Raw genomic sequence first — 23,608 nt, 5'->3', positions numbered from 1 at the left:
AATTTAACAAGACCTCTTCGCATTGTTAAATTCTGTAAAATTTTTAAACTCAGCCCACTAATACCGCCGAGAAAATACGTCACAATCTAAATCTTGAACAAATTGAAAAAATTTATCAAATAATCTGGTCCTAGTTAAAGAAAGTTTCTCTATTATCTTTAGCTTTTAAAATTCCGCTTTTTTCTGCGAAAGATTTTCAATCCTCTTTATCCAGAAGCAACTTAATTTCCATATTTTTACCGAAAAAATATCATCCCTACATTATCCGAAAAATTCACAGTTGAAAAGAGTGACGTCCAACGCAAATTATATAACTGACCAGGAAGCCCTACGTCGATGAAACGACGCTATATTCATCCGCGCGGCAGTTTACCTCGCACTCTAGCACTTTGTCGTCATAAACCGCTGTTTTCTCTCTCTCTCTCTCTCTCTCTCTCTCTCTCTCTCTCTCTCTCTCTCTCTCTCTCACTCTCTCTCTCTCTCTTTCTCTTTCACATCGTCTACTCGCCCACGGAAAACCTTTCAATACTTGAAGAACCGGAGAAAGTCAGACGACGGTAAGTCGCGTAGGTAGGTGGCGGGTATGCAGATTGAGGTATAGAAAAAAAAATTTTATCGACGCAACGTTTATAGTTTATACACGCGCGGCCCTGAGAACGCGGCTGCAACATCTGTCGTCTAAATTGTAAAGCACCGTCTGTCGTCCGTGCCGCAAATCTACATTATTATTTTGAATATTGAAATGACGGAATGGCATTTTTCCACGCGCCAATCGGTTACGAAACAGTTCGTGCAAGCCAATGTATCATTCTTGAAAAACAGATAGCTTCTTTGTACGGTTTTTTTTCATGGTTTCTTGTTAGTATCATATTACTGCGCACTTGAAGTTCGTATATATAAATCTACTAAGTCAATCTACTCAATCTACTGAGAATTAATATATGGATAGCGTGAGTTTATTAAATTCGTCGTTTCAATGAAATTCAAACAAGCAATCCGAAGCCAAACCTTTCGATAATTAATATTGGATAAAGCAAATTGAAGAGACTTGACGATCGCAATAGGGACAGAAAGGCTAAATACAGCCTAAAAGCTTTTGGTCTTTGATTGACCCTTCTATTCCTACTTGATTTAGGGCCGGTTGTTCCAACCTGTTGGTAAGTTAACTAATAGTTAAATCATATGTCTGTCTTTGTCTAATTTGAAGGGAAAACGAAGACATATACATGATTTAACTATTAGTTAGTTTACTAACAGATTGGAACAACCGGACCTTAATTTATACTGGTCTCTGTCCATGACAGTTTAAAATTACTTGTCTGCGTGATACATATTTATTAAAGTCTTGCTAAAACAGATTCAATTCAATTTCCATTTACGAGATTAAACTTGAACATCTCTGTTTTCAAAAATTTAATTTCTAGATTTGTGTTATTTCCTTTATACGACTGATTCATGTATACTATTAGAAAATGGAATACGAGTAACTAAGAGCTAATGGAATCACAAATCAGAGTCGTTTTTATGAGCGGAACGTCCTCGCGAGGGTCTAAGAGCGCGCTTACCGTCGAATCTTCCTCGATAATAATAAACGTCGCGTTTATCATCAGTGACGTTCACGAACGCCGGTAAAATGCGAAATGCGATTAGGTGGAGAGCGAAACGCGGTAACGACATTATCCGACATCGTCATAGTGTATTCGTTAAGAGGGACGAGCAGAAAGAAGTTAAAACGAAGAAGACCCACATCCCCAGGAACGGGAGAGGGAGGGCGAGGCACGGGGAGGAAGAGGAGCAGGATCGAGGGCAGCAGATGTCATGGACCCTGCGCGACCCAGTTTGCCGTGTCGTGCACAAACTAGCTCGCTAATGCTATTGCTAAACTACCATCGACGACATTCAGCGATGCCCGCCGTCATTGGTTCCCGATTAGCAGTCAGCAATCCGTGTCGATGGCCTTATAACGTTATCACTACTACATTGTCTAATGCAGCCTCACCTATTCCGACGATCGTTTGCATATCTTTTATTGACGGGCTATAGTCACCTTTGCTCAATCGTTTTTATTTCGTAAGATGTATAGAGCAACATGGCGCAAATAAATTCTACAAAAGAATTAATTCAAAATTTACTTTTGAAAAGGATTTCCGGACTAAAAAGAAAATAGTCTACATTTTTTTTTTAAGTATAGCGAAGCTGTTGTTCTTGCGAACACTTTTACGGGTCGGTTATATTGAAAGCGACAGAAGTCTAACAATCTCGGAAACCTTGGAAAAATGTTCGAAAATAAATGATTGGTACGAAGTACGTTCTGGAAAACTTTATCCGATCCCTCGCTTCGATACTTCGCCGTAAGTGTATCGCACAATTGAATCCTGTCGCATGAAAAATGCACTCGATTGCGTCACGGGAACGACCGTCGATTAAATTTCACCTTGCGGTCACTTCTTCGTCTTCTCGCCCCACCTCAACGTCTACACGTCGCGATTATGCGATTTGCATTCCGTGCCGTGGCCGATGCACCAAGGCTACACTTCCCGCGGACGAGCCCGCTGCGCTGCCGATGGCGAATTTACATTTAGATCGAGACACGATCGGTCCTGTCGCCGGAGCGAAGTCGATTCGGCGACAACGGATGAGCACCGGTTTTCCGCTTCATTTCCGACGACGACGGCAAGGAGATTCGAGATCGCTATACGGACGCGCGATATAGGTATAGACTCTCTTCCTTTCCTCCTGCTTCTCGAGGCAGGGCTTAACGCATCGCCGCGAACGCTCTCGCAGGAAAATTGCGTACGAACTTATCGCCGAGTCATACTTCGCTTGCGCTACGCGAAGATCGAATTTACGGAGAGTTTCCGACAACGACGAAATGAATTTATCGAAGCGTGAACGCTTCACGTCCGTGTTAGCGCGGAAGATAGCAAACTTGCCGACAATCTGTGAAAATATACATCAGAGTGTAGCAGAACCTCGCCGATAACTTCCAACGGATGTTCCGCTCGAGCAATCTATAATACAGCCGATTTTTCCTTAATTAAAACATGAAAGGCTCGGGCTTGTATAAAAAATATTAATAAAAATCATTATTTATTATTCTTTGATATTCATATTGTCAAAATTTATTTCATAATTCAAAGATTCCAATAATGAGATAAAAATTCAGTATGTTTTTAGGGTATCTGCTCCTATGTTCCTAAAAAAAGTATCGACAAAACAAATTTCGTTTCTTTTGACGCAATTTTGTAGCGTTCTGAGTATGTTTTAAGTAAATAATGATTGGTTAAGGAATTTTGAAAAAATATTAAAAAATTTCTTTTTTATTAATTTGGCCCTTTGTCTAACTTTTTTGTCCTATCGGACACCCAATGAAGTACATGCAGAAAAGGCCCTTTATTTAAACGTACAATTTCACGTTTTCAGTTTGAACTTCATAAGGGAGAGTACACACGGAGCATCGAAAAGTCGCTTTGCACGTGCTTGCAAAGCTGCGCACTTATAGGGATTAAAACTTGCTCTTCGCAGCTTAGATTAGTGTCATCGTCGACTACTCGAGTTCACTTTTGTTTTTTCATTTTCCTTTTCAATTTCCGGTTACGTTCGAATTAAGCGTTACTCGCATCAGACGGAAATTTTAAAAGCGCGTCGCCGCGGTCACGCTTTCCATGCCATTCATCGCTCTGATTGTCTACCCCCGAGTAAGATTCTTGCCCGCGTTTTTTTTTTTGTACGGCCTCTTCCGCGAGACAAGCTGTGTTTAGCCACGCTCCGCGGAGCCAGACGTAATTTCGTCGTCTCGTCATAAAGCGGGAGCTTCGGTGTGGCGGTTGTTATTACCCGACGCCGCCATGGAGAACGAGATTTCTGTTTTCGCACGACGAATGCTCGTCGCGCTTGAAATTACGACGATGGTTCTAAAAGCATATCATGTTACTCTTCATACAAAGCATGTTTAAGTGCTTGTTTGAAAAATGTTATCGCATAGTTCACGTCAGAAAGCTTCAGCTAGAGTAGGATTGATATAAAGAAAATAGTTTATCAAAAATAATATATAGCTATTTAAATTGTTATTGAAAAATCGATCAGAAAGTAGACAGTTATACTTTTCGAAGAGTTATCATGTATAAACTAACATCTTTTCTCGCAAATTTTAATTTTTATAAGCATGGATGTTTTAACATCTAAGTCTTCAATAAATATATTCATCTCGTTCCTCCTTTTTTTCGTCTGTTTTCGACATGATAAAAAAAACTCAGTCATTAATTTTTATAAAATAACTTAAATCCAAATTCACACAAAGGTCTAAATAAGAATATCAAAGATATCAAATAATTTTAAAACTTTTCAGCAGTATATATTTGTCATAATTAATTCTTTTTCTTTAGTTAAAAGTTACAATCGTTTTCGCAAAACTACATGTTAATAGATTATTTTGGAATGTCTACGCGCCTGTTTCGAATACTTCGAAGTGAGAATATCGCGTTCATTGTCGGTGTGAGGTTTCTAGAAAATGATCAAACTCACGAGGACCGTACAAAGGATATATCCAAGCGCTACCATAAAGAAAATGGGAGACGAGAATCCGTCCTCTTGATAGAATACACTAAGCTCCTTTGGCGTACGCGATGAGACGTCTGGGGCATATAGCGCGACGCTCCGGATGTGCCGAGAATGCGAGATGCGTGAAAAGGAACGCAATTGAATCGACGAACGTACAAAGAGGGAAGAAAAAGAGTAACGATTCACTCGGGCTGAAAATTAAATGGAAACGGAATTGAAAGTGATGCACAAGCGTCGCACTGCATATACGTTCCACGGTTCTGGATGCAAAGAGCTCTTTGCCTCAGGAAATTGTCGACTTCTGCGCAATGAAAATTAATCGAGACGATTGACCCTCGGCAGCGTAAAATCTATCTTTCTCTAAACTTTCCCTTACATGCGCGACGCTTCTATTATACCAGCTAGAATTCTTTTCCGAATACATGTTCACTGCTGCATCAATATGTAATTATCTCTTTCACGTAACTATACGTGATAGCAATTACGCGCGTGTTCAGATTAAAAAAAAAGAAAGCAAAATATTGAAAAAAGAGAGAGAGAGAAAATAAGATTTGGGTAGCTCTTCGTTAAAAATCTAAAATTTCCGAAGGACAGCGAAATCGTAATTTTAAGGTCAAAGTGATCGACATCTTCGATTCAAAAGAAAGAAGAACATAAATAAATAAAATCTCGTAATAAAAAACATCGGCATCGAAAAAATTGTATATGGCGGCATGCTGCGTAAAGCGCGCGAAGGTCGATGCCTGATGTAATTTCATCAACGACAACTTTATTTCCTTAACGTAATCGCAGTCTCCTCACCCGCGAACGCCGACGCACTTCGCGAAATCTGGGATATCATCAGCAGCAGACATTGCATTTTCCGGTGCATTCGAGTGTGCATATTCGATTAGCAAGATTCCAACATTTTGCGGCACGTCGACGATATTTCATCGATCTACAACCGACGACGGTATTTCGTTCATTTAGCGATTCTACGATTTGCATGTACTTACGTCGCGAAAAGAAGGCGGTCAAAATCGAGATGATTGTCATGTTTGCTTATATTTTCTATTCTTTTATTTTCAGCCGTTCACATTTTACCATGTTAAGCGACACATTGTGGGATAAGGAATCCCTGTGAAACAGGCTACCGGCTTGTTTTGTGGGATAATGCTTCCTAATAGATCTCGCACATTGATGAAGCTTAATAATTGTAGCGATCCGCGGTATGAATCACGTTACTATGGAACATTTCGCACAGGGGGTACGCAAAAGTGACCTTCGGCTCTAATAAGATTTTATTGCGTGCTACGCCGCGAAAGAAATTGCGACTGGGCAATCAGTCCAGTTCTGAGCTTTGCGACCCGAATAAATCGTTGTGCAGAAACGCATATGGGAAAACCACGTTGAAGTTAAAGTAAGAACGTACGTATACGCGGAAAGATTGATGAAAAATCAAGAACTAATCAAACCGGAACCACATTTCCTTGCACTCTTAACATATATTTACCCATTACCGAAATACTTATCAAAATTGACTTTTATTTTATAAAAATCAAATCAGATACCTATATTATATATATTTATATATTTATATATATAATTATAATTTTAATAATTTAAATAAATATGTGTATCTCGCTCTCATTACCTTTTCGTTATAACTTTATAAAAATAAGATCCTTCTAAATGGAAATACGTAACAATTCTACTTTAAAGTGCGAAACATTTATGTTGCTTCGTGTCTAGCCAGAGATATGTATGCGAAGAGACTGGCTGTCTTGCAATTTTTATTTGCCGTTGCACCGCCGAGTTCCTACCTGCAGCAACAACTGTCACATGCGAGCGTTGCAGCAACAATTCTCTCAGAAGTTTGTGTTTCCCGTCGAGATATGCGACTGGCGCGAGCTCTAAATTTCCAGAGCTTCATGAATTTTTGATGCCGCGCTACTTTCGAGACTTGAAAAATTTAGGCCTTCGAATCGGCCGTGTCCGATGGCAAAATAACCGTTACAAAACTTGTTCGACGGTGATCTAACATATCCTGACATCTCACACTAAATTACATTGTTATAATCCGTCTATCTCTCGAAGTCGAGCAATCGATAATTCTCGTTACTTTCACGACATATCTATATAGCTTCTCTCTCACCGATTCTCCCAAGTCTAAGGTCTGAAAATAAAGAGTTCATTCTCCGTGCTGAAGATTTTGTTATCAGACGATTCAAAGTGACTTCTCGATCTCTCGGCGAATGCGGAAACTTGTATAGCATTCGCGACGTGCGCGATCGACCCACGCAATAATCTGATAGAGTCGTATTAGCCTGAATTCCGACAATCCAGTTAGCCTACCCTACTCCTCGCTCTGGCTGATCCAGCCTCGTCCTGAATTCGAGGCAATTGGCACGAACTGGCACGTTCGCGACGATAACGTAACATAGGCCGATAGATTTCCTAAGACGGTATTGTCAGGTACTGTACAATGAACTTGCAAAATAGGCGAGGTATCCCATACATTCGCTATTACGATCAGCTGGAATTAGTTATCGATATATCAAGCATTTAATATACATTTAATTGACATATCACTTGTGTTACAGAAGATTTACGAAGATTTAAGTAAATTATGAAATAAAGTTGGAATAAATAATCGTCAAAAATAGTGAAAACGACGCATTGAATAAGGCAAACGGCAGTAAGTCATTCGCCAACCTCTCACATTCTAACATTGATTATTGCAGATGTAATTTAACTGGCGACGCGTATTTCTCGCAAAAAGTGGATCGTATACCACTTAGCTGTAATTTTGACAGAACATCTATAAAAAAGTGTAATGGCATCGCGTGACACGACAATAATGACTGGCGATGTTGGAAAGAAGCATAGAGCATCTTTTCTCTCTCGGGGAGCATTTTAGCGGTTATTCCGCTCTTCGAGGCTCATCGAAATTGCCGGCGCATTTATCGTCGCGCGGACGAAGGGATAAGTGCACGCAAGAAACGATCACGAGACACCGCAAGGACTCTGGAAACATGTGAAACGAGTTTCGGTGATCACGCGACAGTATTTACACAGAACAGTTTACTTTGTCTTCAGAAGCGCGTCGATGTATTTGCGATAACGATGAAGTAAACAATGGGAAAAGTTATTTTCATTGTTATTCTTCAAAAGATTGAATTCTGAAGTAAACTCTGACGTAAAGACTATTATAAGAATTATATTAAAGAAAACAATAGGCATTTTAATAAACTTAGCAAACTAATAAGAATATATAAACGCGGGTAAATTAAAAATTAAATCTTTAAATTAAAATTTTTAATTTAAAATTATTTTATAATTAAAAATTTTAATTTAAAGATTACATTTAAATAAATAATAATTCAAGGCAATTAATTAAGCAGAATAAAAAAGTAACTTGAACTAATTTATAATCAATTTTTTCTTAATCAATTCAGATTAATCGATTAATGTGTGATAGAAATTTATGATTATAATCGCAGACTTTTTCTTATCTCAATTAATTTGAGAAACGTTTATCTACACAAAATTTCCTTTAACAGACGAACAACGTTGAAATCGACTCACCGAGCATCTTGATACCTTGGACCGGACTCAGAGGGTAGAAATCCCCGTGGAGCGGGCAGTGGAAGCCAACCCTGCGCTCCCTCCGCCTCGCCCGTCTCGTGAGCATGCAGAGTAGCACGCCGAGCGCGAGCATAAGGGCGCCCACGACTATGCAGATCGGCCCCAAGATACGGGAATTGCCGGTAAAGGCGATTCGTGCGGCGTACGAGTTCTTGTCCTCGTCCTCGCCTGGGCCGCGATAAGAAGCAGCTGTAACGGAGAAACGGGCGAATCGAATATTAATCGTGAAAGTTAATTAAATAACGACTGTTAAGTTGATTACGTTTAAAACTGTCTCCTTAATATTTTCTCACATTTTTCATCGTTTACTTTTCATTCTTCAACTATAGACGAGAATCGTATTTTATATTTAAAAATAATAATAATTAATAATAAGATAAATTCTCACATGTGTGTGTATATTAATTCTATTAATTGTACAATAAAGTATCTTAATCTATTTTTGTTCCTCTATAATGTTGAATAAGCTGTTAAGAGATGATAATTCTCAACTGCGAGAGTGATTAAACGATCTAAGAGATATTCAGAGATGCGATCTCGTTGCGCTCAACTTTCGCGGAAGCGCTGCATTCGAATTTGAACCAAGAATTTATATGCTTTCTTCGCGTGTTTCGTGTACCAATATACCGCAAAGCCGCTTCGCACTTTGCGAAGCTCCGCCGTAATCGCGTTGGCTCGAGAACGTTCAAACCGCTCCGAATTACCGGCATTGTGACTACGACGCGAATGAGAAAACTTTTCTAGCACGAAGTTTTATGTACTTAAAGAAAAGAAACTCCGGTGTACGTTATAATAACGCTCGTCTTATCCCCGCCAATTGCGAGGCGAAAATGTCAGCGGCATATCTGGGAGAAAAAATGTGCATCTGCAAAGTAGCGGAAATCATGAACATAAATACGTTCGCCGCAGAGAGCTCGCCTTCGAGCATATTTTAATCGATAACGCTGGTGAAACGCTCCATAGGCGGTCAGCAGCATATGCGCAGATCCGACGAACTTCTCTTTGCATTTGTCTTATTTCGCAAATAAGATAAGTATAAGCGAGCTACTAAAATGCAGTAACGCGATTAAAATGAACGAATAAATAAAATAACGCAAATACGTGTTTATATCTACAATCTACTTTATGTTATTTCTGATACATCTAGAATGAAAGTTCTTAAATTATTCTGACTCTAAATTATTATTCACAATATTTAATACAAAATTTAATTTTCAATATCAATTCAATTTCAAATATCGACACATCTATAATTTCAATTTTTTATAATAAAAAATATTTGAAATTTTAAGTACTTTGAACATAGCAATGTCGATAAATTCCAAAAAATATACATTTTTTAATATTATACCTAATAAATATGTTATAAATACTATATATGCCTCCTAGTATACGAAATTAATTTATTGTGCCCTTTCTTTAGTGTTTATTATCGTTGCAAAAATAAAAGTATTTTATTCTGCACCAAGGTTTGTAGTAACACGAAACCGTAAAACGTAAAATGTATAAATAAAAGTGATATATAGGTATAAAATAGAGTTAAAAAATATAAAAACTTATAAATCTCAAATAAATTATAAACTTAAAAATTTTAAGAAAGTGCGAATAGTAAATAAATTAATAATAACGTTTACAAAAAAATTCAGTGTTTTATATTCAAAATAATGTATCTATTAAACCCGTTTCATCTGTACAATAAAAAAAATCCTCGTTTCACTTGACTCTATCAAAGGGGACTTGACTCGGCGCAATAAACGTATTATAACAAAGACATTAACGCGAGGCACGAGTAACCGGTAAAGACGGAGCGATATCTGGAGCGTTCAAGAGGAAGATAGAAATATAGAAACAACGAAAGGAAAATGGGCTATTCGACCGGTCTTGGCACGGCGACGGCAAGAAAAAAGGAAGACGGAGAAGAGAGGACAGACCGGTTCTGATAAATCGGTTGGTAACAACTCTCGGCACCTCGTATGTGAAGAAACGTGGCCACGAGAAGTGACGCCGGGAGATGTGACGGGCCAGCTGTTGCTTGGTGGAACAGTCTGGGCCCTCTTCTACTTTTCTTTTTCTTTTTCTGCCTCTTCTTCCTCGCGATACGAAAGCCGTATCTATATCTCCGCGGGGTCAGCGCCCCGGCGAACAAACTATAGCGCCTCGCAAATTAATTCAACACGAGAAAGAACGAGAAATTAGTTTCTCACACCTTTAGAGAAGTCGCGAAAGTCTTCCGCTATTAATACATTAATATTGATTAATGTTAAAATTCACTTTTTAAATTCGGTTACGTCTGATGAGATCAATCGGCAAGGCATTTCTGAATAATACCTACGTATTATCGAATGCTTTTATAAGATCAATCATATAATAATATAAAATATAAAATTAACATTAAGATTAAAATTTGAAATGTATAATACAAAATACAGATGTAGGTATAAACTGAAAGCCATCCAGAGCCGCAAGGCAATGATTAAGAATGAAATAAATAACAAATATATAATAATATTAAGATTAAAATACTTATATTTGCGAGAAACTTTCAAGCTTAACGTAAACAATGACATTAATATTCACGAGCATAATAAAATCAGAGCAAACTCAGTTGCGACGTAATTTACTTAAATGCATTGCATACAGCTCACCAAATTTACAATATTTGTGCATTGCTTGCACTACTACTGCTTCAGCTTACTGAATATGGCTTCCTTTTCTATATAATTAATCCGCTTATAGAATGTCATTGGAGGCTTCAGTCCGATTAGTATATATGTAACGACGAATACTGAATACTGACTTGAGACATATCTCTCTTCGTTACGTTCGCACTGTCGACAACGTGTTAATGTTAATAATCGCGTATATCGTTGTTCAAAATATATTTCTCTTCCATGTAACTTCAGTTTTATATTATTCGTTCATCATTATATCATAAATAAATAAAAGATTTTCAGTCTTACGGAAAGATCTTTATTTTCGATTCTATAAGATTATTTAATTTTAAAAATATTTTAATAATCAAAATAAAATTAGTGCAAAGAAGTTTATTTTCTTCATGTAATTATAGGCACACGTAATTTATCTTACTAAAAAAATTAAGATAAAATTTCTGTATAAAAACAATATTGATAAATATTATAAAAAATATGTAATATATTAATAGAGTTTCTAATTAATTCCTCGTTTAATCTGTCCGTATAATTAACAGGAAAGGCAAAATAACATTCTCTGTATGGATATTATAAAACAAATAATAAATACGGTCATTAACGCTAAAAAAAATAACAATAAGATCCAGAAGACACACTTTCTCGTTAAGCGATAATGAATAATCATGATATCTCATAACAAAATAAATATACCGATTCTCCTTTCTAAGTGACCCACATGCGATTACGGAGTCTTATATGCTTTCTCCGAAATGGAAAGCTTGAGATTATTCTCATCCGCTAAATCACGCCGTGACGCGAGCTCGATATCTCTATATAGATATACGAACGCGCGGACAAATACAAGTCAAACTAGAAGAAAAAGTCTGAAAATGATTGATCGTCTGTGCGCGGCGCCGACTGACATTGCAAAAAATTATGTATTATCGAAGTCATAAATTAGGTTAAAATCAAAACGATATATTCCGCGATATATATTCATTCGTTACAGTCGAAACTATACTATCAATTCTCAGCTGGATTGTCAGAACTTCGCCGCCGCGATTTTGCAGGTCGATCATGAGAAACAAACGACGCGTTACGAGATAACGGGGAAAAAAAACGAAAAATTAAGAGATCGATGAATATTCAACAATTCAAGAGTCGCGCCCTGCGCATTGCAACTATATTGTCCGGCCACACTGTGTGCTTTTGCAATATCGTAATTTATACGAGCGCACCTCTAATTGCACCGCAAAATTATGAGACGCAGTTAAAACGGGATTTCCCTGCAACGGAAAATCTTGCAAAAATATTTGCGAGAATAATGAATCGTATTTATCATTTTGTTCGTCACTTTTATAACTTTATCTCCTGACGAATTTGTGACATTTATATTGTATTTTTTATCGTCCGTATTATGTCCGTTCGTATTTCGCGTTGAATGTTGAATCAAGGATGCGGTCTGCGATTTTAGAAAAAACTTGTGTAACAGGATCCACAAAGGCATGTGATATGTTTTGTAGAGAAACGTTACGAGATACTAGAGGAGTCGCTTTGACACAGAATACAGTTTAAAAAAAAACAATGTTCGTAACGATTCTGAAGATGCTCTTTGTAACATCATCAGAATATCAGTTTCGCGATAAATCCTGCTTTTTCATCCGCACTCTTTACGCTTTGTTATATTAATAATGTAACGCATATTACTCTGCGACTATAAAGAGAGAGAAGACAGACGTAATTTTAAATAAATAAATCAAACAGACGCATTCACGTATATATATACGAACCAGTGAGTACGGCGCCGACGAGCATGAAGAGAGTGCCAAACGCCGGAAGGGCGATCTGGCAGTTCGCCGCTATTACCACGCCGGCCACCATCAGGCCGCCCTCGATCTTCTCCACCCTCAACCGCGATATGGGGGTCGGGCATTTCAATTTCGCGCCCAAGCCACCACTCAGCATTCCCTCCTCGGCTGCCATGCTGCCGGTCCTGCAACAACGAGTAAGACTAATTACGACAGCTGTAATAAAGACTCCCCGGTGAAAATTGCGTGGATGAGTGATCATCCACTAAATGGGGGGTGGGATATTCATTCTTCATGAAATTTTAAGTGAGGTCGTATATATATTCGGGTAACAATTATATAATAAAAAAAACTAATGATAACGACGCATTAGTGATATAATTTTATTGCGAGTAATGTGATTTATAATGTGAATCGGATTTATCGCGAAATTTCGACAGCAATGCTTTGCAAATCGAGAAAAAGCTATGAGATAAGAGATAAAGAGTTGAACACGGTCGAGAGGCATCTATATCGCATTTAAAGCAAGGACATCTCTAAATCACCGAGCCTCTCCAAATGTTAATCATCGTTAACGATTACTAAATGTAATTATCATTGTAATGATATACTAAATGAAAAATTTATTTTTTTCCAAAAATTAATGTTTAGTTTTTTCGTATGCAATCTTAGTTTGTGGAAATTCGCATTAAAAGAATAAAAAAAAAACGGGCTCAGCCGGGATTTGAACCCGGGACCTCTCGCACCCAAAGCGAGAATCATACCCCTAGACCACTGAGCCGTTCGTTCATTCCTTCTCATGCAAAACTCTTGAGTATATACTGCAATTATTAATTTCCACTAACAATTAAAATATGCCTCTAATAAATACAATTCTATTTATTAAAATCTAGACAAGAATGTAATTGCAATTAAAAAATATAATTTTTTATTAGTAATTTATAATATTAATGTTATAAATTAATAATTTTTTATTATAAATTTTACAATTTTATTATAAATTAATATTATAAATTAATCATTTAATTAATACAATTTTATAATATATTATTTAATATTAATTATTTTATAATATTTTTATATTATATATTACAGATCTTTATACTTAAAAAATTATTATCTAAATTTTTTTTAAATAAAAATTATATATAAAATGTTATAAATAGAACAAAATAAACTCCGTTTTAAATATGACTTTATACATGAAGTAGATTTCATACGATAGATCTCTCGCTCTCTAAACGTCTCATACATCATTCTCCTGCCGACCGACGATCAAACTTAGACATCTTATTCACGCTTCAAAGCTCCATAAGGAAGAATAGCTTCCTCATAGACACGTCCGACCTTCTCAACTATGATAAACAATTAGAGCATAAAATTGCACGAAAGTTCGTTCCTAGCAAATTGAATCAATCAGCCACCATCACGGGCAGTTATTAATTCGACATGGAAGCCGAGACTCGATAACGTATCTCCACAGGGACAGGATAATTAACGCGAATGCCCTTTGCCGATCGCTGATCTGACAAATAGCATAGGTTCCGTCCGAGTGATGAAATGATCATTCTACTAGACCGCGCCACTACCGCAGTATTAATAATCTTAATTTATTGATCCGCCTACTCTTGCGCGTGCATAATGCATCATCAGTTGATAGGGAATTTGCAAAACAATCGTCCAGAACCGAGAAACAATTTTGTCCATTTAGTTTCAATATGCCGAAAAAATTGCAGAGAAAATACACAACTAACCGAGTCTGCGAGAGATTAATTAAAGGGACGTGAGATGAACGACAAAAGGACTTAGTTTGGAATATTGTAACAACACACGTGTGGCATTTACGTGGCCAGCCGCGGTACAGCATTGTCTTTAATATGCAACAGATGTATTCGTTGGGAACATACATACATACATACATACATACATAAAAACGCGTAATATCCTATGGTCCTATAATATTTTCGATGAATAACTTTCAACGATAAACAATGCGGAATAATGTACATCGGCGATAGCTCGTTACTGTGGCTGATAGATAATCTCCTGTAGTTATAATAGACGCCAAACTGCGCTATTTGCAGTGAATAGCGCGGATAACGTACACAAAACTTTAATAATAAAAACTGCTTCGACAACGTGAGCAACGGTGATGCAATGCGTTAAGCGTATGACATAATTTTCCATTCGTATAAATGTATTTATGTAACACGTGCATGGAAAGTGGCCCATTGCGCACGCTACGCGTGCGTGATAGACCACTTTCCACGCACTTGCAACATAAAATAGGGTATGCAAGTTGTGCGTAAAGATGAAAATTCCCGGGTGCGGAGTTGACGCACGAACCGAAGGCGAGTGCGGTCACTTGCATCTTACAGCACTTGTTGCACAAATAACTATTCTTTGCACGTGCACTTTCTATTTACGCGCATTTATGTGCATCCTTTTGAAACATATTTTCAATTAACAAGCGAGAGTTCTATCAAGTTTTCTCGAAAAATGATGTTTATTTCTTTCTGTTCTTCTAATTGAGATTTTTTTCATTACAAGTGATTTTCAAATGGAGGTCATAATTCATCTTTGCACAAACACTTATTCTTGAAATAGTCCTTTTTCTCTGCTCTCTAGTTTCTACAGCTTCGTAAAATGGTAGATTAATTGGCATTAATTCCATTAGTCTCGAATTAACGTCAATTAATCCGAATCATTTCGAGTTACGAAGAAAATTGTATAGCTTTTTGTTGTGAATTAACCATCAAACGATAAACTCAGTCACTCACAATTAATTCTCTTTCTTAAAAAACAGCCAAAAACAGCACGACAAAACAGTCTCAATAATCTCTACGTATCGACATCAATTCTGAATAAATTGTATACAACTCCAAACAAATTGTATCGACGTTCGCACAACGGACGCTTCAACCGCTAAAAAATTACTGGCACTGGCATGCCCGACGATTTTGCTGAATTTTTTTTTGCAGTAACTTCAATGCGATAACAGCTGATAAAATGGCAAATTTTTATCATTTTTATTTCGTATGAGAATATGCAAACAGCGTAAATTATATGTACAGATATCATACGATAGAAGACACTGCCTGCAGCACGATGTATTCCTAAATTTATAAACATGCAATAAATAGCGTAAAAAAACACCGTATAAATGGCTTATTTACATGGTATTGTTTTGCGTTGTCATTTGTCGCGACAGCAAAAACTCGAACGAGTCAATTTCACTTGTGATATACGGCATTTTTGATAGAACCAAATAAAATTGTCATTAAAAAATCTAATTATTAATAATGGAACGTATATAAAATAAAATCAAAAGTGTTCTTAAAAGTTTGTATTAAGAAAATAATTTTCCATGCCGAAAAGCGATAGCGTCTATCGTTCGGTGCGTTTCGATTCACTTTCCAGCAACGTCGCAGCTTATGCTAATAACACTCGTACTTCCGTCGGTCAAAGTTTACAAGAATTACATGAGAAAATGATTAGCGCCGCGCTATCTAATGTATAAAATTCAAGTTTTATCTCCCGACAGTCAAAGGTTTTTGCGTCTCTCGTTCCCGATAATAATAAATAATACATATATTGCATGGATAATACATGCATTTTATCGCATAATAGCCGAAGAATAGAAACACTAAAATATTTTTTCAGATTCTAAATTGTGTAAGACATATCTATTTCTTGCTATTACAAGACTACTCAAGACATATCTTGAGTAGTATATTATAATAAAATATTTTATTTTATTCATATTTATTAAGTTTTTACGTATAACTTTCGTAAAACATTATTTCAACAAGATATTAATTAAGCTTTAATTAACTCTAATTGAATCGTTAAAGCAATAAATGTTTGAAAATAATTTCTAACATTTATTATAAATAACTTAAAAGTTATACATTTCGTTTGCCAAGCTTAATAATTTTCTAGTTCACGTACGATATTAGAAAACATGCTAGACATTTAGTCACGTTATTTTTAGATTTATATTAGCCATGTAATTGTTACTTAGTCATAATTCCTAATTGTATTCAAGCTAAGAAAATTTGGCACACACGTGAGTCGTCTGAATAGAAATAACCGATAGACGTATTTACTGCGACTCTGATCGCTCAAATTACCTAATATTTTAGGTATTTGGCGCTATGTCTTGCACGCGTACACGATCACTACAATGATTTAGCGGATGGCACAGAGGACATGTATAACGATCAACATGACCTTATTCCGAAGATGTCGACGAAATAACCCGTATAGCCGGGCGAATCTTGACTCGCCTCGCCCTCTGCCCCATTTACCCGGATGTTTCAGGTCATCGAGATCGGAGGGGAATAGCAACGGAGGTGGGGATAACAATTGAAGCAACAAGAATGAGTGCCACTTATTCTCATTCAACTGATTATAAATAGGTGCCCACCACGCGTATACTACGTAGCTTAATGCCACGTTCAAAATTATAAAATCGATGTTCGAAAGGTTATAAATTAAGTGCCTATTTTACGAATGTGGAAACATTGGAACGGTTACTATTTTTTAATAGTCCTGCGTGTTTATGTGTGTGTGACAAGGACTATCTTAATTTTATCGAGATCATTAATAATAACACAATATTAATCTTAAAACAATTACTGACCTTACTTCAATGTGTTTACGATAGCATGGCTTTAATTCATTTAAAAAAAGACGCGATTTCCTAAAATCTATTTAGAAAATTTTGTATTGGTATATCGCATTTAAACTTGGAAAATATAATCGTATATTTCCTCAATTAGAATGGTAATACTTATTCTTTTTTATTTTTCTTATAATAATTTTTATATACTGCGCGTCATCATGATATGGTCAGTTGTTAACGAAGTAACTACCTCGGTAACTACTTTCAGTATTAGAAAGATGAAACATAGCATGAACGTTATAAGCCTTACGTAAGATGTACAATACGGTGCATTTTAATGATGATAAATCTCTCATACATATTTTCGCGTGAACAAAACTCGGCATTATTTACAAAAGACGGCAACGACATATGCACAAATTTGCATGCTTGCCTTAACTTATCACAGATACATCTCTTATGCAATTGCCATAAATCACACTCATATATTTCGGCGACGTCGTCACTTCCTGAATTCAAAACAAACTCAGAAAACAAAAGATAAATATTCATTTCGACTAGTTCTTACTAAGCGTATTTTATATACTGAGAGATAATGTAACGATATCGGTGCAAAAATATTACATAAAGCAACGCACGACGCATAATTTAATTAATCTAATAATAAAATACATCCGGTTAAGTTACATCACCTAATTACAAGTTGGAGATTACATCATGTATAATAAATTCGGGATGCTAACTTCCTCTAGATTATACAAGTTGTTCCAATATTGCTCTCTTCCTAATTAACAGGCTTTATATAATAAAGCTTGAACAGAATCATTCTCAGTGAAATATATGCGAATATCATTGTTCATAAAAATTACATTTTTAATTAACTTGCAATGTTAGATTCAGTAATTAAAAATTGATTACTTAACGTGATATTTATAAATAAACTTCATATAATAAAGATATGCAATTATATAAAAAAAATAAGAATAAATCTTAGTACTGAAAATTCATAGAAAACACTGTAAATTTTCAGTATGAATTGCAAGTGATCAAGTGTTAAGGATGAAGTCGATGTAAAGAAACTGATTGAAAAATTTATAAGAAAAAAGACGTGGGAAACATGCGGTATTGTCTTGTTCCTCAAGAAATCTAAATGGATTTTTTTCCCCTCGTGAGAAACAATATAGTAATCAAGAAATCAGAGACACTCGTTACTCGCGAGGCGAATCACGCGGCGTGTCAAGTTCGAGGCCGCGATTGATCTCTGCCCGAGCGACGCGACGAGTTAATCGAGTCTACCTGCCGAGAGTCCGGTTCGCGTCGGTCGATCCGCGTCGCTAATGGCATAAGCGAAGCCTCCTCCACCTGACATAACGAACGGCGGTTAAAACGACGACAGACCGCGAAACGGCAGAATAATTTACCGCGGGATAATTTGCCGCCAGGACACAAAATGTGACTCACCGCGTCTGCTCGAGATTCTGCCAGGAAGTCCGTTCATCTTCCACGCATCAACCATATGATTCTATCGCGATGGAAGATATATTAGACGCGCCAAGTTCATTATCTTGCCGGAGATGAACGAGCTGATAAAACGAGCGGAAAGGCAAGTGTATGATGAGGGAGTTACGCTCGTACACTCTTAACGAACGCTGAAATCTCTACTTACTTATTTTTCATAAGCACACTACCGTAGGTTCCGTCAGTTTAGTAGCGCAATAGTAGACCCAAAGTAACTGGTCCGTGCGCGTACAGTTAACGCGCGATAATAGAATTATTACTACAGTCAATGACGAGAAAATCTAACGGAATTGATCAATGCATGCGTTATTCATGAGCGACAACGGAACATTATTATTGCAATCATTAGTCGAGCTTCAAGATAATAGAATAATAAAAGTAATAAAAAATATTATGAAGTATACGCTACGCTGCAAACGCTATATAACTGCAATGTAAGATAATACAAACCGTATCGCCATGCATAAGAGGGGCTTACGTAAAGGTAAACTTGGCAACGAAATTATGCGCTCTCGGCAACAACTCTACCGCCGGATCGATCGAGATAAAACAACGGAAGTGTAGAGAGAAATCGTTATTGCGTCAACGCGCGGAAATTTAACATCGCGAGAAGCTCCTTTCTTGTGTTCGATCTTATTAACGTGCACTTCCCGAACCGGTCGCTATTTGGAAAGATAGCACACGAAATACTGAGAAAAGAAATTCACGCCTTTGGCAAACTAGATTTTCCTGACGAGCGAGATCGACGATAGAATACCATAAAGAATCGCACGCCGTGCATTGAAAGCACCTATATGTAATGATCTCGTGAAAGGAAGTTTGTTCCGGCTGCGCCCATTGTGCTTTCCCGCGCAAATTGGCGGAAAAATAATCAAGTAGCGATAATTAAATGCAAATTCGTCATAAAAACTACACAATGATTTATCGCTTGATTAAAAACAACCAAAAATTATCTATCCTTTTTATTTTTCTCGGTGCAATCGCAAATATTACCCTTTCAAAATAATTAAAAAAATGTTTATTTTATTGTACATAAATGACACATAATTATGATAATTACGATTCCTAATAAATAGTATTCTTTCCTAACCATTTCTTTCCTATAATTATCCAATTCTCCTCATATAATTCTCTATTTGTTTCTTCCTATGTTATTTTGCCCCATATATGCTTTTTGTATTTTACATCGGAATGCCTTATGCCTCTGCTCTTTTATTTATCTCGGTCCTTCTTATTCACCAATCTTCTTAATTGAGCAAGTCTTATTATATACTCTACATTTTATAAACTATAATTAAGCTCAAAAGTCGTTCTTTTTAATGACGTCAAGACCTAGAGTCTTGATTGAAGACGTAGTTTTAGTAGACGCGAAAGGAACGACCTTAAGAAAGAGTTCAATCGAAGAGAGCGGGGCTGTAAAGCCCGTGTCACGCTACGTATCGCGGACGCGGATCGGATGGAATTACGGATCGCGGATCGGAATTCAGCCAATCACAGATGAGCTGCTCGTCTACGATTGGCTAGATTCTAGATTACGATCCGCATCCGCGATACGTAGTGTGACACGGACTTAAGGCGCTCGGCTGGGAAAGTCGAATGTGGAGCAAGAAGAAACAATTAATGACGGCTCACCAATCAAGTAACGCATTAACCGTCTTCGAAGACTCTTCGTTTGCGACGAGCAAACTGATCGCTAATTCCGACGCGCCGCCTGCGAGAATGTTTTGCCTCGCTCATCCTCTGAAAAACTCATTAGATAACCTCATAAACCCTAACAACCGAGATTTAAAGGCAGTAACGAGCAAACTTATCGGACTCTCGCAATAACGTTTATACACGCTACATCTCTCCCTTTCTAGACTGCTCGCTCGCACACCGACAGAAAATTAAACTTAAATTAACGCTACTTTAATTCCATAGAAATCATCTTCTTTCATGTAGCACTTATAAAGCCTATCCCGCATCTACCGCAGCGACCCTTAATAACATGCTCTTTAACCAATTTAAAGTCCATTTTTCGTTAACGGAAGCGTCAAAGAAGATTACTTAATTACTGCGACCAGTATGTCATCGATTAATCAACGATCACGCTTCAGATCGAGTGATTAACCTCCTAATTAAACGATGCCTTATACGGCATGCGTGGATATACGTAAGAAAACGTAAAGAAAAGTCAACAAAATCACTCAAAGAAGATTGGCTGTCGAAGGATTACGCGAGATTCCTCTCTTACGTATGATTTATATCCCAAGCGCTTCTGGTCACCTATTCGATTCATCGCTCTAGCCGTAGGCGTGTTTAGTCGCGCGTCGACTTGGTCGACGACCAAGACGAACCTAAGTAAAACGACCTTGCGCAAACAGCGACGAACGCGCGCTCGGGTTCGACGACCGCTCGCGGTATAGCTCGCGAGACGCACAACCGGCAGTGCCTTTCTACAACCTTGACTGCAACCTCCAGCAGCGGCTCCGTCGTCGCCGCTACCAGCCTCGTCGCGTGCATCCTGTGACGTGGTCACTATCCCTCTCCGCCGTCGCGACGAGCGCGAACAATGCGCGATGCAACGCGCGAGTAGATAAAATAAGTCGAATTGGCGCTTTTCGCAGAACGAAAACATGTGCCTATTGTGCGTGTGCTGGTCGTGCGGCGTGCACGCACGTCATTATTGCTTTCCTGAACACGCACGGCGCTGGCTGGCAGTTTGACCCTTTAATTCTATACGGGTGCGGTATGTGCGCGTCCTGCCACAATGCCATGGGAAACTTCGCAGCAACGGCAAACGTAATAACGCAGCGCAACAATACCGACCGCTTTTGCGCTAATTCGTAACGCACACATCCGTGCATATTGATCCTTTGTTATTTCGTATTATGTTATTTTCCCTGTGTGTATCCATGCATCTTTATTTATTAAACTCATATGTTCGCGTGAAATATAGAACCTGAGTCACTTTTATTGATCATGCTTCATACGCATCAACATGATATTTGACCGCCGGCTTGATTATGCTTTATAATACTTTTTTTGCCACATACGTTTCGTTACCTTACACACGACAACCAACTAAATTAAATAAATAAATGCATGTAAAAAACAGCCGATTTTCTATGATACATTTATATATTATATTCGAATAAGTGGAAGAAATTTCTATAATCCGATCTTGAAAAGCTCCACACATGCGCAATACAAAGTTATAAAAGAATTAAATATAGTTCACTACATTTTATCCATGTCAGTTATAATTATCGTTTCATTTCTTTCGCATGAACAAATATCTGTCGGTTGGACTAATGACTGACAGATTTTGCTGTTCCCAAGCGATTCTTTGTTACATATTATCGATAACGAATTTCAAATACGGCTTCAAAGCATTCGAAGAGACAATATATTCATTAGAATTTCTTTTACCAATCTCACATTTCACCTGATGTATAGGGATTTGCTCATAAATATCTCATGTTTACCTTATGTCATTGAGAGTACGTCTCTAAAATTTGATATATACTATGGATAACGAATGCTATGTAATGCGTTCGTAAATTGCGTCAGCTTTTATGATTCGAATGTATTTTCGTATCAGTATTTCTTCTGTGACTAACAATAAATAAAAAAGATTCGTACGCTGGGTATATCTGAATATTTCAATATTACGCTTCAAATATATATATACAAAACACGGTTCATCGTATCCCTGATTTGGATTGTACGGCTGTGTCGTAGATAATAAGATCGCAACAATCAATCCCACTGCGCGACCTTGCCTCTTTTCCACTACCGCGGTATTGCCCGGATTTTTCTAGTTCGCTGATCAGCCTCAATTCGATGGCATTACTGCGCGAATCTATCAGCGAGGATTATTTGATTTCGCGAATCTCGTAAACGAAATCATATCGCAGAAAAATTGGGAAGACGCTCGCAGTAATTCCCACCTAAAAAATATTTGCTAGCTATTTCTGTAGCGGATATATTGTTTCAATTGATATCTAACATTGCAATGAGCAAGTTAGCGCATTGTTAGAATTTCTTAAATTTACTCATGTCAATTTTAATCTCTATATTACTTTTGACACCTAATATTAAAGTTCTGCATGCAAGTTGTAACGCAAACGTGAATAAACATATATTTCACCATATCCACAAACATATTTCACAATCTCCATAAAAATATTCATTGTGCTCATATAGAAACAATGGGTTAAATATCTTCCAACGGAGTGCAGTTTTCGCGCGAGTAATAAATCGCTTAAGTGTTAACGGAAATATGGCCGAGGGGAACCGGGAAATTTATACGGTGGTCCGGTTAATCCTTTCTTTGTGAATAAACTTATCGTTCCCCCGAAGACCACCGGTAAGTTTTACGTAACCACGCGAAAAAGCAGAGCGGCGCAGCCGCGTTTTATCGAGGCGCGCCAACAAAGAGCGTTTAATAATGTCGACGGGGAATTGAGTGTGTTTTCTCATTCGCATTCTTCCTCGTGCGTTCGCTTCTTTCCTTACTCACCGCTCGTAACATATACGTGCATCGCACGCTGATCTATTCCTTCTCGCGTGAACTCGCACGTGAACGCACACGACCACGTGCGTCGTTCACGCAGAAAGTATGATCGAGACACTAGTCACGTTCCGCGAAGGACGTATTCGCGACAAAGCGCATTTTTGCAATCGCTTTTGCTTCAGATCCGCGCTTGAAAAATTATATAAAGTGACGATAAAAATTACATCTACGGAATATACTGGGGAGAAATAAAAAGAGTATCAGCGTTTTCGACTAATAAATAAAAGCATTTAATAAAGGAACAACACTGTTGACCATC

General features: G+C 37.4%; 1 protein-coding gene and 1 non-coding gene across 4 annotated transcripts in view; both read right to left on the bottom strand.

Moving 5' to 3' along the window:
• The window catches only part of LOC143897411 (uncharacterized), a 69,082-nt gene that overhangs the window by 20,993 nt on the left and 24,481 nt on the right, over positions 1 to 23,608 (bottom strand). For all 3 annotated transcript variants that reach the window (XM_077406076.1, XM_077406075.1, XM_077406074.1), the window contains exons 2-3: positions 12,629 to 12,831; positions 8,128 to 8,376 (exon numbers count right to left, since the gene is read on the bottom strand). In XM_077406076.1, the coding sequence (XP_077262202.1) occupies positions 8,128 to 8,376; positions 12,629 to 12,821 (442 nt within the window). In that variant the 5' untranslated portion in view covers positions 12,822 to 12,831. The remainder of the gene's footprint in view (positions 1 to 8,127; positions 8,377 to 12,628; positions 12,832 to 23,608) is intronic.
• Positions 13,356 to 13,427, bottom strand: Trnap-ugg (transfer RNA proline (anticodon UGG)). Its single transcript has one exon. It is a non-coding gene; the product is annotated as a tRNA-Pro (tRNA).

Source organism: Temnothorax americanus, unplaced genomic scaffold, assembly GCF_048541705.1.
Source record: "Temnothorax americanus isolate GAGA-0224 unplaced genomic scaffold, ASM4854170v1 Scaffold20, whole genome shotgun sequence".
NCBI classification, from domain to species: Eukaryota; Metazoa; Arthropoda; class Insecta; order Hymenoptera; family Formicidae; genus Temnothorax; species Temnothorax americanus.
The sequence above is the reverse complement of the archived record's forward strand: the minus strand, read 5'-3'. Positions and strand labels throughout refer to the sequence as shown.